At 45.9% G+C, this 15954-nt stretch overlaps 1 protein-coding gene across 1 annotated transcript; it reads right to left on the reverse strand.

Annotated features, from left to right (window-relative positions):
- Window positions 1–15264: 15264 nt before the first annotated feature.
- LOC144097003 (uncharacterized) lies at window positions 15265–15687 on the reverse strand. The gene has a single exon (XM_077629803.1). The coding sequence runs from the start codon at window positions 15641–15643 to the stop codon at window positions 15269–15271; it is 375 nt and encodes a 124-aa protein (XP_077485929.1). The 5' UTR covers window positions 15644–15687; the 3' UTR covers window positions 15265–15268.
- Between the last annotated feature and the right edge of the window lie 267 nt (window positions 15688–15954).

A 15954-nucleotide genomic window follows, 5' to 3' on the forward strand; every position in this document is an offset into this window, starting at 1 on the left:
ATGGTAGCAATAGGATGATAGAGCTATGCCAGATCAATATGATCAATCGCTTGTAAGATACATGACTGGTATGAATGATAAGTGTGATGCCTTTAGTAGGCTAATTGTCTGTGGAATATTCGTAACGCAATGAATCATTTCGTTCTAGCGCGTTCTCTTCTTGGCTGCTTAAGTTCTGTGAACGATTATTCATAATCTCGAATAGAATTTTCCATTGTTGCAAATCATTCATTTTTCTTGTTTCCATCGGTTGCGGCTGGCTGCTTAATCATCCAACGCCTGGCGTCGCCTAGTCGCACCTTCCCAACTTCGCAGTCGCTACAGAATTTAAAATTGCGTCATTCCTTCAACGACAGACGTTCATTTGCTCCCTTTAGCGCCCACTGCGGCTACTTGTTTATCAATAAATAATCGCTAAAGTAATAAATTCACTACAAGTAACATCGGAGTCGTTACCTGTCATAACTCTTCGCGACTTGCTTAGCTTGGCCTTACAAAAATGAGGCTTCATTAGTAGGAGACGGTCGTCGTCTCATTTCCCTCTTTGTCATATAGTCGAGACACAAATTATTTCCGAAATGCGTTACGTTAAAGGGTCAGTTAAACTACAGCAAAAATATATTCAAGCACCTTGTCGCTTTTGACTAGCTCATGGCAGCTGCTACGCATGTCATTTGTACACAGTTCTACGGACTAAACCGCTGTTTCCTTTCATGTAGTTTATCCAGGAACAAGATGCCCGCTTGACTACCCATGGTTCAACGCATATTTGTATGTGCTTAGAATCTGCCTGCATTTTCAACGCTATTCTGTAATGTACGAGGAAATACAAGAAAATATTAGTGTGCCGCGGAGCACTAACGCTATACGTAATGGTACTAGAGCTATGAAAAGAAATGCTTTATTTTCAGTCAACAACAACATTTGTTTATATTGTTACATTAAACTTGAAAAAAAAAACTGATGCAGAGATCATACGTTCAAACGACACTACTCAGAGTATAAAAGTATGTTTCTAACTCGTACTTCGAGAGCAATCGTAGGTTGCGTGCTGATAATGGGTGTGCTCTAGTGATGCTCTCACCTGTATACATTTATCTCCGTCGCCACGTTTTTGAAGTTTGAAAAAAAAAACATTTCTACGCTTGCTGGAGTGTCTCCGCGAACGGAATACAACTGCGACGTCTCCTGCCAATCAACCGCATAGTTGTGTATTGTGACATCGCAGCTCCCCCACTAATATCTGTGTCCTTGCTTTAGATGCAGTGTTCTACGATCATAGTTTCGGAGTGCTTAGGTTAAACACGTGCTTCCGTTAGGGCATTCCCTTGCCAAAAAAAAAAATTCTCTACTACGGCAAGCTCTCAGCAAAGAAGACACTGCGCGTATCCGTGCGCCTTCCTACGATAGGCAGGCTGATCGCTGATGGTAGTGGCTGTGCTAATGCTTCTGTTAGGGAGTTTCAGGTGACCTGTAGTCTTGGAAGGCACAGCTCTACATTATCCACTGTGCCACACCTTTTGGTTTAAAAGAGCTGAGCTTGAACGGTTCTCGGGTGAAAATTTTTAGCAGTACGTGTTTTCAATGCGTAAGAAAAAAATGTGTTTCGCTCATGAACTCTAGCTAGTTAATTTATCAAAGAATTGCACCCGTTGATGCCAGCGATCTCAAAACGAGTGTTAGGGCGCTTACTCTCACATTCCTCCCTGTTCAGCAGCGTCCCTAAAACTCCCAGACAAGGTAGCCAGAAACCAACGTAGAGTGAAAAGCGACCCAGAAAAGAAGTATGGAGCGTTTAACGTGATCCGCCGACACGGACAAAGTATTAAACAACGCTTCACTATGCATATAAGCATATCTGCTCTTCTACCTAGCTGCGCTGGTGACTCAAAGCGTTTTTATTTCTGCAGACTGTTGTGGAGAACGTTCGATACTAATACGCCTGTAGACGGTGCAAATCAGCCGCAATCGGCCCAGTTGAGAAAAGTAGCTTTAACTGCAGGCTCGCGTCGACACAAGTTTTCATTGCATACGGACAGAGTTGCACAAGTTGACGATCCTGAATGCGTCAACACTGGTGACGTCGTTTTTTTTTATGCAAGTGCAACATCCATGACTCTGCACAAGTAAAGACTCGTCTTCAGTAAGGCGCGCATCCGTGGCTTTGGCGGCTTTATTTTACTACCGGTTTTGTTTCCGCCGCTATGCTGGTGTCCTCGTGATCCGAGCTCGCAGTTGAGACCACTAAGCGTGGTCGTAAGTTGTTATTTTTCGCCTTGGTTTTGTTTTCTTTTTGATGACTGCGTTTTAGTGCACATACAAGGAGTGTGAAGACTGTCATCCTCGTGCACCACTGACATAACTCGGCGTTAAGGCCTGAGCACATTGTGCACAGACTAGGCCTGACGTTGCCGTCGTTCACGGAGGTGTCATGTACATAATGGTTCACCCACGAAAAAAAGAAAGGAAATGCCGTGTAGGTGCCGAGTTTCAGCGTATATATGTATGTATAAAACACATAGGGCCTATGTAAATGAACGTCCACACTTAAGTCTCTTTACATACCTGCAGGGTTCCTCGTACGCGCAACATGGTGTATGTGAGAAAATCGTATATACGAGCATACCGACCGTATTAGCGTTCGTTAATCGTCTGCCAGATACTCCAAGGAGAACAAAGCTTCCTTGATGAATTCCTAAGAGCGAGTGTCAAAGGCCTGCTTGCGGCGTCTGTAATTTTGCTGCCTGTTAAGAAAGAAACAGTGTTGGTTTCTCCCTGTTGACAACTGCAAAGCTTAACGAGTGTTGTCCTTTATTAACGAGAAAGTTCGTCGTCGAAATCGTTTTGTACATTGTTTTTATTTATCTTTTTTCTTCGAACTTAAGCCCAGCGATGACCAATGTTTCTTGGTGTGTGATCTTAGCGCAGCGTGGCATCCAAGTTCCCAGTTTTGCGATGCTTCTTAAAGGTCGGAGCCTGTTGTGACACTGACTGATATGTGATTATCGTGAACTCAGTATTGAAGCGTCCCCGACATACGGCGTCATGCGAGACTACGTCGACCTTCGCCGAGCCCGCAAGCATGTTCGGGCTCTCGGCAGTGTACACGCGGTAGTGTCCATGTGGAACAGAATACGCCCATCTAAGAGAATAGCCGTAGTATGCTTAGAGTGTGTTTAGCATTGTAGACCATAATCGCATAGTCGCCTCATCGTAGAAGAATGCATGTTCAGCAGGCAAAAAAAAAATAGAAAACATTGGTGACTTGGCACCCCAATGCATTTTTCTTTTCCTAAAGAGCTTATCCTGTACCTCCGTATGGAGAAACCATAGCAGACGTTCAAAGAGCTTGCCTGAGTAAGGGCATCGCGGTGTGACCCTTTTCCTTAGCAAAAATGTCAAGCTGGAGAAAGTATCTGAGAGAAATGTTGTGTAACTTTAATTGTTTTTGTTCGAGCACTTCTCACGGCCTTTTCCTCTTGCCAGTGGAAACCAAAGTGTCAAAGTCACTGTCTGCGTGTTGTATGATGAGAAAAGCTGTGCGTGAAAGTGACCTTGTGTTTGATCCGCAGCGCTGTTATTGCGTTACTTTCTACTGTTTTTCGCGTTCGCCAGCGCTATTAGCCACCTGTGGTCTGCGTTAGTAATGTAGCACGTTATGGTGGCTACTTGGCAGACGCTACGTGGCGATTGCATTCATAGCTCTGTAGCAGCTGCTTCTGCCCTCATTCTCTTCTATTTTTTCTCCATCTACTCGCATTTTTCTGTGTGTGTTTCTTCGTTTCGCCTGGCGCGCTGGGGCCACAGAAACTAAGTTGTTCTGGCGTCCTCGTACGAAAGATCGGTTCGAGATTGGTCGACGCCTTGGCTATTGTATTGCTTACTTTATGAACTGGCCAGCAGTGAACGCCAAGACGTTGGAGCATCTTTAACCTTCTTTAACCATATTTTAACCTTATTTGCTCTGCACGAGTCAGAACCTCCCTCTTTGTCAAGCTAGAGCATCGTTGTAGATACGCTACACCACAGAGCCTCTCGTCGAGTGTAAAAAAGAAATAAAAAAGAGGACGCATCCAATCTGCGAGCGACATTCCAGGCAGCTTCAGCTATCAATTTTCACGCATAAGCGAATGCGAAAACCTTCGCTATTCATGGGTTAGCGCCAAAGAACCCGATTTGACGCCTTTTGAAGCGCCGAAGGTTATGAAACAAAAGAGCGTGGTGAAAATGAAAAGCAGTTATGTTCCTTACGGGTTGGCTTTGGCTCAAGCTTATCAGCCAGGGTAAGGAGAGATTTGAAAATGCTTCTTCTAAATCACTGTCAGCAGCTCTCTGTTGGCCTGTCATTTCGGAGAGCCTGGTTTGAGAGTTTCTGCATGGCGCAGTAAACTGAACAACTGTAATGACACTCATCGGGCGGCGTGACGCCTATTATCATTTATTTTTTTCTTGAGCAACGGTCACATAGACTTTCAGTAGCGCCTCTCAAAGACCCTTGGAAAAGATTAACACCAATTGGTTCCGTGTGGTTATGAAGTACACCAAGCAGCACACGTAATTGGCCCAGTACTGGACCGCCCTTTGCCAATACATTTCTAATATTGGCCTGATTAGATGTGCTGCTGGGAACAGTTTCTGTGTAGTGTCCAAATATTCCAGCCCTAATTGGGATCCGTAGGAAAGCGTTGCATCCTCAAGTATGGCGCTGCTTCTTTAATTTTAATCCTATTTTTTAGAGTGCTTTTCGTTTTGTTGTCTCATCCTTGAAACACGTGCCATGAATCTCATCCACATTTGCATCAAGCGAAGAAGAAGAGATGTTGCTACTCTAGCATATATCCAGCAGTTACGCGCAAGTCTACACGATGCTTTTGCAGCTGTGTCTACTAGTGTGTCACAACCCTGCTTGTATAGTGCAAATAATTGCGCTCCCTACCCTCATCTATTCTTTGTCGCCTCTCTCAGAGTTTTCCCAGCCGACTAGTCAGAAGCATAGATAACGAAAAGTTCCGTTGCGTTGTCGTCCGCGTCCAACTTCAGCCTGTTTGCTCAAGACCATGAAGTTGGCGACTTGGCTACGGTAACGGAGAGGTCTGTTTTCCTCCTTGCTTCATTGTGAATTGCAGTCAGTTAAGAGCGGGGTGACGTTCGTTGTAAGCGGTATTTGCTATTTTGGTGTTCGTTATTTTTTATTGTATTTTCTTGTCCGTTGCAGGATAGGCGTTGTCAATACCGCCACCATACCCAACCATTTATTCCAACATTTACAAGAATCATCTCGTTTAGTGTATCCTCAGACTTCGGGTTAGTGTCGCAGGAGTGACGGCGGTCTGGCTCACTCTCAGAATTTTTTATTTAGTTCACCTCCAACCATTGTCCATCTTGTCGGCTTCTCAGCCAAGTTGGCCACTGTCGTGGTGTTCGGTGCAAATGGCTTCAGGGGCGACAACTGTGCCATTTCCCCCCCCCCCCCCCCCCCCCCCCCGCTGCCGTAGCATCTTCTGTATGCACTTGTAAAGTGCGCCTTAGTACGCGTACATTTTAGGTCATATAGGAATCCCTATATGAACCCTATACGACAGGAATATAGGAATCCCCATAAGGCATTCAAGGTCATACAGGAATCCCCATATGAACCCTTCATCCCTCGCTGTAGAGCAGCGAATGCGCGCTTTTCCCAGGACACTCCGTGTTGGGGATCAGTACAATGTTAGTGTTCACCTTGTGTTCAATGTATGTCCACACACGCGTCGCTCGTTCCAAACCTCTGAGAGCGACCAATGAGTGCAAGAGTAAATGTTGCGTGTAAATACAACGTTTTCATTCGATGCGCTTGGGTTATCAGTTTGAGGAGAGGGAGATGGGGAAATATAGGAGGTGTTGGTCATGTATACCCCATATCCACAACTCCACTATCGGCTTAGTGAGGATACCGGCTGTCGTGTCTGTCCGGTTCGTTTGGTTGTTTGTTTTTGTTTTGGTTTTTTGTCGTTGTTCCAGTGCTGAACGGTGTGCCACTCCCTGGCCGCTCTCGTTCCTTTGAGTAACGCGCTGCTGTCATGACCTGTACAATTCTCACTCGAACCGCAGCGTAGGCTGATTGAGAATGGTTAGGAATGATCATGTGTCCCTCGAAAGATTGGTAAGCGTAGCTCACGTCTGTTAGTTTATGCCTACTGGCCCAGTGTGTGTAAATGCACGGATGCGACATTTCTCTCCGTGAGCGTCCTTTGTTTTTTTGTGGGCGTGTGGGATCTCAGCTCTATAGTGCGTACGTGTGTGCGGGAAATGCGCGTGTTTCTTCTCAACAGGGATTCCTTGTGCGTGTTTGTTCGTTTGTCAGTCATTGTGTAACATACTCGGGACGACCTGTTACCGTGTGTCTGTCTTCTAATAAAAGAGAGAAAAAAAAACTCAACCCAAGTCACACCGATATCAGCAATGCCTCGTCTCTGTCTCATTCGCGGTCGGTCGTGAATAATGTGAAGAAAGAAAGAAAAAAAAAGAAAGAGAAGGGAAGAAAGAAAGAAAGAAAGAAAGAAAGAAAGAAAGAAAGAAAGAAAGAAAGAAAGAAATAAAGAAAGAAGAGAAGGAAAGAAAGAAGGATAGTAAGAAAAAAGAAAGAACGAAAGAAAAAGAAGGAAAGAAAGGAAGAAAGAAAGAAAGAAAGGAGGAATGAAGGAAAGAAAGAAAGAGAAAGAAATGAGGCAAGAAAGAAAGAAGGGAGGAAAGAAGGTAAGGAAGCGAAGGAAAGAAAGAAAGTATAAAGGAAAGAAAGAAGGATAGTAAGTAAGAAAGAAGGGCAGGAAAGAAGGAAACAAAGAGAGTAAAAAGGAAAAAAGCAAGGAATGAAGGAAAGAATGAAAGAAATAAAGAAGGAAAGAAAGAAAAAGAAAGAAGAAGAAGAAAGGAAGAAAGAAAGAAGAAAGAAAGAAAGAAAGAAAGAAAGAAAGAAAGAAAGAAAGAAAGAAAGAAAGAAAGAAAGAAAGAAAGAGAAAACTCGCTCGGTTTTAGGCTGCTTCAAAGTTCTAACTGCGCATTCACGCTAGTGATAAGCTTGCCTCGTCTTAACAAGTTCGCTATCTCAGAAAGCAAACCAATGAATGAAGGAGCAGGCAGGGCTCCATGTCAATGCAAACATCTTCATTCATGAACACCTAAATAAAGGAACAGAACTCGGCGTTGCGGAAAATAAGCCGGCTTTGCCACATTGCCTTTTTGATCGCCAGAAAAATGCTGCTGTGAATTTAAAAGTCATCGCCTGTCTCACTCCGACAAGAGCGAGAAAAGGGCTGGAGAATAACGGCGTCTTGCGTTAAGACGGATTGCAGCAAAGTGAACTAATGCTTTCCAGCGGCTTTGAAAAACTCTCATATCGGCACTGCAGTCAACTAGGCACCAGAAATAGCCGTGATCTTTGCTATTAATTCCGTCAAGTAAGACACCTCAGCTCTATCTGAAACAGCACAGCTTGCGTATAGCTATTCGCAGTAATGGTAGGCTGAGCGTGACTTGGGCTCTAAAAATATGCCGACCTTTCAGCTTAAAGCAACGGGAAAGTTCTCACTTTCCCCTATTACTTGTTGCCCCTTTAAACATTCTTCGCTGGATGAAAACATGTTAAGCTCTGGCACCTTTCAAGGGCAAAGGAGATACGATACGCGTTAAAGGTCATTTCTTGCTACGTGCTGTTCACATTGCGATAACGCTCAGCCGGGAGAAGGAAGAAGAAATACGCCGCCCTAAACTGATGTGAAATAAGGCATCGTACTTGAGGCAACAGCAACAACAACAAATAAGGTACAAGTTGGTGACCTTCAAATGTCTGCCACTGTCAAGAGCTACACAGCTATAAAGGGCGAAGTTTTTTTTGTTGTTGTTGTTTTTGTTCGGGCCTTTTGTCTCGTGATACAACGCACTACCACGAGAAGCAAGATAAAAGATGTCCTGGATGCCAACACTTCACTCCGCGAAGTATAACCCTAAAAAGTCCATTGCATCCTCACAGCCGTGCTGCAAGCCGAGACGAAAAAGGTTTCGTGAAACAGGGGCAGCAGAAGTGTGGACGCACAGAACCGTTACGCGTTCCCGATCCCATCGGATTCCAATAGAACCCAATCCGCGCGAACGCGATTCCATATCTTCTGGGCCGTACACTTCGCATGCGTCTGGCGTTCCGGACCGAGAAACCTTCTCAGGTAAGTCGTTTGTATCCCCGAACGAAGGGAGCGAGCGGGGGCGAACGTGGAACAAAAGAAAGGTGAATGGTTCTTGCAAATATATACTATACACACTCGTGTGCAGACGCAGAGCCCTGTGATCGAGGGTGCACAAAATATGGCCAAGCAGATCGAGATAGAAACGACACGCGAAGGATGGCCCGTCCGAGGGCTTCCAATAGCGAGCTTTCCCTCGTCCCCAACCTTACTGGAGGCGTCGTTCTTGTCTCGTATTCCGGTCACGTGTTCTGCAGCTCTTCCATTCTGTGTTATTGTTTAGGTTTTATTCCTTTTTTTTAAATTTCATTGCGTACGTATGCTGCTCGAGACAACACGGACACTATTTGAGCAAGCAACAAACAAGAGAAATGTTGTTCTTATCACGACCAAAAGTTCGTCATAAAAGCGGTAATGGTTGGCTGAGTTTGGTTAGCGTAGAACTCCACTGCGGGAGAATGGTGTGTTTGCAAATGTAGTTGGCTAACGCTACAGTTACATTCGGTATAACGGGACTGGTGACGCGACGGCAGTACCGACCACATAGGGCAAAACATTTTGAAGTTGCACAGCGCGCGGCAAAAACTGTCAAACTTCTCCGATCTGTTCTGAGCGAATGCTTACCTTTTTAGCTGCAGTAATTCCTGATTTCTTAGCGGAGTGAGTTACCAGTGTAACGCGCGTTCCAGGTTATAATCGAAGCGACTGTAGATTTTACAACCACTTTACTTTTTACTAGCCGGAACACCAAACGGGTCACTTATCTTGTGCGACCCCGTATCCAGGACAGGTGAGAGAATGCTTTCTTGAGTCGGCTTAGTAGCTGTTTCGCTATGCTGCTGTACCTGTAGGACTGTAATTAGGTATCCGTTAAAAGGAAGGGCGCAAGCTCTGTTTTTGTTCGGTGCCTATTGAGGCTAAATATTAATGTCAGTATTTCTTCATTTAGCGTTTTTATTTATTTAGAAGCGTGGTTACACACAAGGCAACTCATAATCAGTTTTATTATTCCGTTTTCTAATTGCTGCATATTTATAATTCCCAGCAAATTTGAAGTTGGGAAATGTTAAGAGTTCCAGAATTTCTTTTCTTGCTCACCCCTTTAATATCGCAAACTTATAAATAAAATGTCATTCGTGGTAAATTAAAATCGGCAAATTAAGGTAACCTCTGGACCTCTATAAACAATAAAGGCACGCACACATACTCAAGAAATTTCGATTAACCAATTGTAATGTTCAAAGCCATTCCGCTCGTTGCTGATATTTCTGCGCACCTGTTGAAAGTATAAATTGTTTTGCAGGCACGGTTAATGCTGGAATCATTGCGAAGGACGAGGATACCAGATTTGATTTAATTTGATTTTATTTATGGGGGTTTAACCTCCCGAAGAGACTCAGGCTGTGAGGGACACCGTAGTGAAGGGCTCCGGAAATATCGACTATCTGGGTTTATTGAACGTGCACTGACATCGCAGAGTACACGAGTCTCTAGCACTTGGCCTCCATCGAAATGCGACCACCGTGGTCGGGATCGAACCCGCGTCTTTTGGGTCAGCAGCTGAGCACTATAACCACTGAGCCTCCGCGCCAGCTAACACAAGAAGACAGACGACATGACACTTCCACAATAAATCCGAACCAACTAGCACAACCCAGCTTTCACCCTGCTGAGGCAGGGTTAGCTTTGCAATGAGTGATCCTGCAGCAGACCTCCTTCATCTATGGTAGCTTACACTTCGACTTTGGTTTGATGAATAAGCAGACAAACTCGGCCTGCGCCACCCTACAAAAATATGATGTGCCGTTGCTGCTTAAGCGAAGACTATTGACTTTTTACACTTTGTATAATATATGCTATGCGCCGGGAATTATGGGATTAATATGAACGCGACCGGACGTGGCCCAGTTTTGTACAGCCGAACTAAAAGATCAATGTAATGTGTCGAACTACACTGGCCTGGTCGATGGGACAATCTTTGTGCGGGCTTCTCCACTTTTCTGTTTTAGTGATTGTCATGCTAAATTTATAAACAGTAGTGTTACGATTAGGTGAGGTCAGATTCGCCCCCCCCCCCCCCCCCCCTCTTTTCTCTGAGTGAGACAAATTTCCCGCTTAAAGACATTGAAGATGGCACTGCCACCTATTGTCAGCGGACGCAATTAACTAAAGATTTGAGGCGCGAGTTTTCAGATTTAACGGCGTATTGTATATTTGTTTGTAGCATGCTTTGCTGGCCCCACCCACTTGGCGACAAACTAAAATAGTGCCGCTTTAGTTTCAAAGAGAAGGTCGCAAAAGCGACATGAATGGTAGTACAGTGAAAAAACCCTAATGAGCAGTCTCTTGGTTTCCATATACTCAAAACTGAAAATTTCATCCGTGTCATGCACAGTGTGTTGCCAAAATGGAAATGACGGTCTCGGATAAAAACTGTGGGCACACAAAGCTTGAATAAGACATCAGTAGCTCCACTCAGCACCTTCAGTAACTGATTCCGCTGCTCTTTTCATGGGCGCGGAGCCTCCGAGACTAGGAACACAAATTTAGCTGAGGAAGTGCACGGAGGCCTTCCGAATAGCGCCTTCATTTCGCTTATGCGTCGATAGATGGCACGGGGAGTAGGGAGGTTAGCTTTGGGAGCACATGGCAATACACCAAATCAGGGGGTACAGGGTGATATGGGATGGGCGTCTTTCGAGAGCAGAGAGGCTAGCAGTAAGATAGCATTTGAGGAACGAATGAGAAGGATGGAGGAAAAGCGGTGGGCTAGGAAAGTTTTCAGATACCTGTATATAAAGAATGTTGACACGAAATGGAGAAAGCGAACTAGAAAATTGACAAGCAAATATCTGGACAGCAGTAAGGGGGCAAATCAGCAATTATCGGTTAAGAAAAAGGTTAAAGGAACAGAGAGAGCTTTGTGGAAAACAGGGATGCTGACGAAATCGGTACTGGAAACATACCGGACCTTTAAACAGGAAATTGTCAAAGAAAATATCTATGATAATTGTAGGGGAAGTTCTTTGTTGTTTGAGGCCAGGACTGGAGTTTTGCGGACTAAGACGTATAGAGTCAGGTACCAGGAGATAGACACTTTGTGCATTGCGTGCGGAGAGGAGGAGGAAACAGCTGAACACTTGATACTTTTCTGTAAAGGGCTTCACCCTACAGTGGAAGGCAGCGGGGCTGACTTACCCAAGGCATTGGGGTTTAGGGATAGTGAAGGGAAAGTGGATTTTAAGAGGTTAGAAGTAACCAAGCGAAGGTTATCTGATTGGTGGCTAAAAGCAAGACAGGAGTAAAATTTCTCAAGACATGGCTAGGTGGCTTGAGCCACCGCCCGATGTAAAGGGTTCAGCCGTATCCATCCATCCATCCATCCATCCATCCATCCATGGTGGGCTTGAAAGGGTCGTAAGAAAAGCATCAGGAGCGCCGGCTTTTTGGAAGCGTGTCGACACAGTGCCCTGCGAAATTCTCGATTAGTAATGACGCAATAGCATGCAAGCAGAATATTACGCTTCTGCAGCGAACCGCGAACGGATGGCAGCCACGTGTTGCCCGTAATCACCGCGTTAGTTTGAATGACCGCTGATTTTAACTGCTATTCGAAGCAGGCACAACTTCATTCGTGGAGGAAGGAAAGAACGCAGGAGAGGCGGTTACGTCACATTTTTTGAAGCAGGCTCCCCCCTGCGTACCCCCTACTTGGCCGCCGTTTCAGTGCACTTGCGCATGCGCGGCAGACATTGTAACAGATGACACCATTGCGCCCAGCGTTACGGCTGCGTTACTTCCGACACACTTCCTGGGGTACAGCTCGGATAGCGAGGGCCTCCTGAGTTTTCCTTCCTCCATGACTTCATTGAATAAGCCTCTTTTCAGCATGGAGAAAATGAGTTAGTTAGTTAGTTAGTTAGTTAGTTAGTTAGTTAGTTAGTTAGTTAGTTAGTTAGTTAGTTAGTTAGTTAGTTAGTTAGTTAGTTAGTTAGTTAGTTAGTTAGATTGTGCCTGACCAGCGGAGCCGATTAAGCAGGAATTACAAATGCGTACAGGCATTTCAAATGCAATCGCATTGTGAAGAATATTAGTTGTTTTTTTTTCAGCCGCCGCGGTGGCTCAGTGGATATGCATGGCGCTCGGCTGCGGACCCGAGAGACGCGGGGTCGATCCCGGCCGCGGCGGTCGAATTTCGATGGAGGCGAAATGCTAGAGGCCCGTGTACTGTTCGATGTCAGTGCACGCTAAAGAACCCCAGGTGGTCTAAATTTCCGGAGCCCTTCACTACGGCGTCCCTCATAGCCTGAGTTAAACCCCCATAAAGCTAAAGCTAAAGTTAGTTACCACGGTAGAGCGAGGGCTAGAAGATGGGATTCTTGATAGCGCAAAACAAAGTGAAGGAGGGGTTGAGGGGAGCCCCCCCCCCCCCCCACCCCCCCTGTGATTTCATTCTGCTGTGCTGGCCTGCTCCTTTATCGCAGTTTTGCAGGTCAACTCGTTTGATCCTCTTCAGCATGACACGTGTCGCAGCCACCCTGCCTGGATCAAGGATTTTCGAGTTCACGTCTCCAATCCTCTTCACCGGAGCTTCCTCCTCGCAGCGAAAGCCCTATTTAACATTCGCCAATGATGACCTCTTTGCCCAGACGAAGACAAGTCATTTTGTTGAAACATTGGCTAGCGGACTGAGCCTCCCCCTCAACCCTTGTCCCTTTTTTTTTCGTTAGTTGGACAGTTCGTTCGTTCGTCCGTCAGTCAGTCACGTAGTTAGTTAGTTAGTTAGTTAGTTAGTTAGTTAGTTAGTTAGTTAGTTAGTTAGTTAGTTAGTTAGTTAGTTAGTTAGTTAGTTAGTTAGTTAGTTAGTTAGTTAGTTAGTTAGTTAGTTAGTTAGTTAGTTAGTTAGTTAGTTAGTTAGTTAGTTAGTTAGTTAGTTTTATGTGCCAAAACTGCTCTGCTGGCTTTGAGGCACGCTGTAATGGAAGGCTTCAGGACAAATTTGATCACCTGGTGTTTTGCCCTGATCTGGGTGCACTGTCCTTTAAAGCTAAAAGGGAACGTCATCTGTGAGTCGAAGTTTTGCCATGTAAGATGGAGCGTGTTTAGTCGACCAGGGAAGATAATCGTCAGGATGGCTACCGGACGTCATCCTCCCCCTCCCCGTTTCGTTTTATTTGTGTAGACTTCAAGGTTCTGGGACGTCAAGTTTATGGGGCGTCCACCGCAAGCACGTGACAGCATGTATAGTGAAATAAGCATAAATGGCAAAATTACGTTTGAAAAAGAATTAAAATACATTACTGATTACTTTTCTTGAGATTGCGCGAGTGTAACTTAATTACCTTACCAATTACTGCTCGCAAAAGGTAATGGCATTACAATAAAATTACTTCTGAGAAGTAACGCAATTAGTTCAACTTACTTTATTCTCTTCCATGAATACAAAACATCTAGTTAAACAGAATACAAGAAACACCAACCTCTTTGTAGATGCGACGAACCCATTATTTGGTGTGCCCAACAAATTTAGTCATAGCTGACTATTCTTTAACCACGAGCCATGACAAAGACAAGACGACATCAAGAAATTAAAAAAATGCAGAATAAAAGCCGAACAGTCTTTTTCACTGCGAAAAAAAAAGACACCAGCGGCGAACCCAACGTCTTGCTTCCTGGAGCTATTAGTACCGTGTGAAGCCTCCGAAGCAGGTTATTTATTGCCTCGGTGGTCCCGAGAATTTACCTCGGCTACATGAGCTTGGTAATGTTCGTGCAATGCATGTTTCCGCGGGTCCACCCTCGATCCCCGTGGAGACGAGCGCAACCCGGCACCCCTGAACCCTTAACCGACGTAACCTTAGGAGCGCCTCGACGCTCTCGTGACCAGTTTTCAACTCCGACGTGCTCCATCTGAGCCTACGGCGCACCAAGCACAGCCTTGCAGCTTGAGGGATGCCCGCGAAATGTCCACACCAGCCTTTCCATCGAATACCTGCAGGCAGTGAACTGACAACAGAGGGGCCGGTGGTCTCGGAGGCGCAGTCTTACGCCATTCTTCTTGCGCGTCGATCCTGCGTTCCTGCGCGCGAGAGACCAAAGCTCTGCCGACGCACTGATCAGTGGTGCATTCTAATGAAAGTAATTTCACAAGTGATTAATTACTTTTGCTGCAAAATTACGGTGCGAAAAATAAATATTTACAATGCTAAATTACTAGACCTGGAAAGTAATACATTACGTTACAAATTACCGAGAAAATTAAATAAATTATCATCATTTTAGCGACCATTTACGCTGCACTCACGGCCACGCATGCCGAAACGCTGCTTATGCATGGCTCTGTAGATACGAGGATATGCGGTACACGTCATCCGTGAGCGCTTCAGAGAAGAGCTAGAAGAAGTAGGCTATAAAGAATGTATACGCTATATGAAATACATTGGCTTGTATGGTAACTACGTAAGAAGATTGGTTTATGAGGGTTTAACGTCCCAAAGCGACTCAGGCTATGAGGGATGCCGTATAGTGAAGGGCTTCGGAAATTTCGACCACCTGGCGTTCTTCAACGTGCACTGACCTCGCACAGTACACAGGCCTCGGGAATTTCGCCTCCATCGAAATTCCACCAGCGCGGCCGGGGTCGAACCCACGTCCTTCGGGTCAGCAGCTTAGCACCATAACTGCTGAGGCACCGCGGCGGCGCACTACGTAGGAATAATTATACGAGCAGAGAACAGACGCAGAAATCCTTCACCACGCGCAAGCGCAATCGCTGTGAATGCATTTCTGCAGTAGTACGTTGCAGCGTTTCGCAGGCAGATCTGCAATTGTTTGGATCACTATAACAAGACAGCCTTAGACCTGAAACTTATGAAACTTTTCTTTATTACTGTAATGAATGCATTAGTATACACGACCTTAGACAGCACTCATGGCATTGATCTCTCTTTGGTATAGCCACTTGTACGACGACGCTTGGTTACATTGTCACAGTGAGTGACGCAATGGCTCTCGTACAACGTGACAGACCCGATGGCCTCCTTTCCTCGCCGTTAGAAAAGGTCCGCCCGCACCAGGAGAGGACGGCCGTACGGCCCTGGATCTACGGCGGCCGCCGGAAGCACGAGGTACAGGGCGCGGCCGCCACCACCGCGGCGGCGCTGCATCTGTCCCGGGTAGTCCCGGTCTTCGCCGCCAGGGATGATGACTCTGCGCCGGGTGGACGAGACGACCGTGGTCGAAGGTCGATCCATGTCGTCGTCGTCGTCGTCCATCATGTCTCGCCCTCCTTGTCCGCGCGTGGTCCGCTCCTCGTGGGTGACCGTCTCCTGGCGCTCGCGAGCCGCCACGGGAACCAGGGGCTCCAGGGACAAGGACCAAGTTCCCCTGCCGCCAGCGATGATCAGAAGCAGCAGGAGCGTCACCATGGAAACGGTGGGGAGAGAGCGAAGGCCCACCCACGCTGGGGTCGTGCGCTTCCTGGCGTCAGAAAGCGATAGTGAGGAAAAATAAATCTGCACGTTGTCTTTTCGAGAGTTCCGCTTTATATGCGTTGGAATAGCGCTCTTTATCCTCAAAAGTACGCAGGCGAGTGTGTACTTAAGCGGTGCTGATTGTAGCCTGTGTCGTCAGGCGTCCTATTTTCCGCCCTTAATTTCCTGTGACCGGGAAGCACTCGGCAAATAAGGGTCCTTGAATCACCGTTACAAATATTTCTTTAGACAGTCGACAGACTGTC

Source organism: Amblyomma americanum, chromosome 7 (genome assembly GCF_052857255.1).
Source record: "Amblyomma americanum isolate KBUSLIRL-KWMA chromosome 7, ASM5285725v1, whole genome shotgun sequence".
NCBI classification, from domain to species: Eukaryota; Metazoa; Arthropoda; class Arachnida; order Ixodida; family Ixodidae; genus Amblyomma; species Amblyomma americanum.

What these genes read in the sequence shown, in the direction of transcription:
- LOC144097003 (XM_077629803.1), bottom strand. Translation starts at nt 15,643, where the DNA reads ATGGTGACGCTCCTGCTGCTTCTGATCATCGCTGGCGGCAGGGGAACT.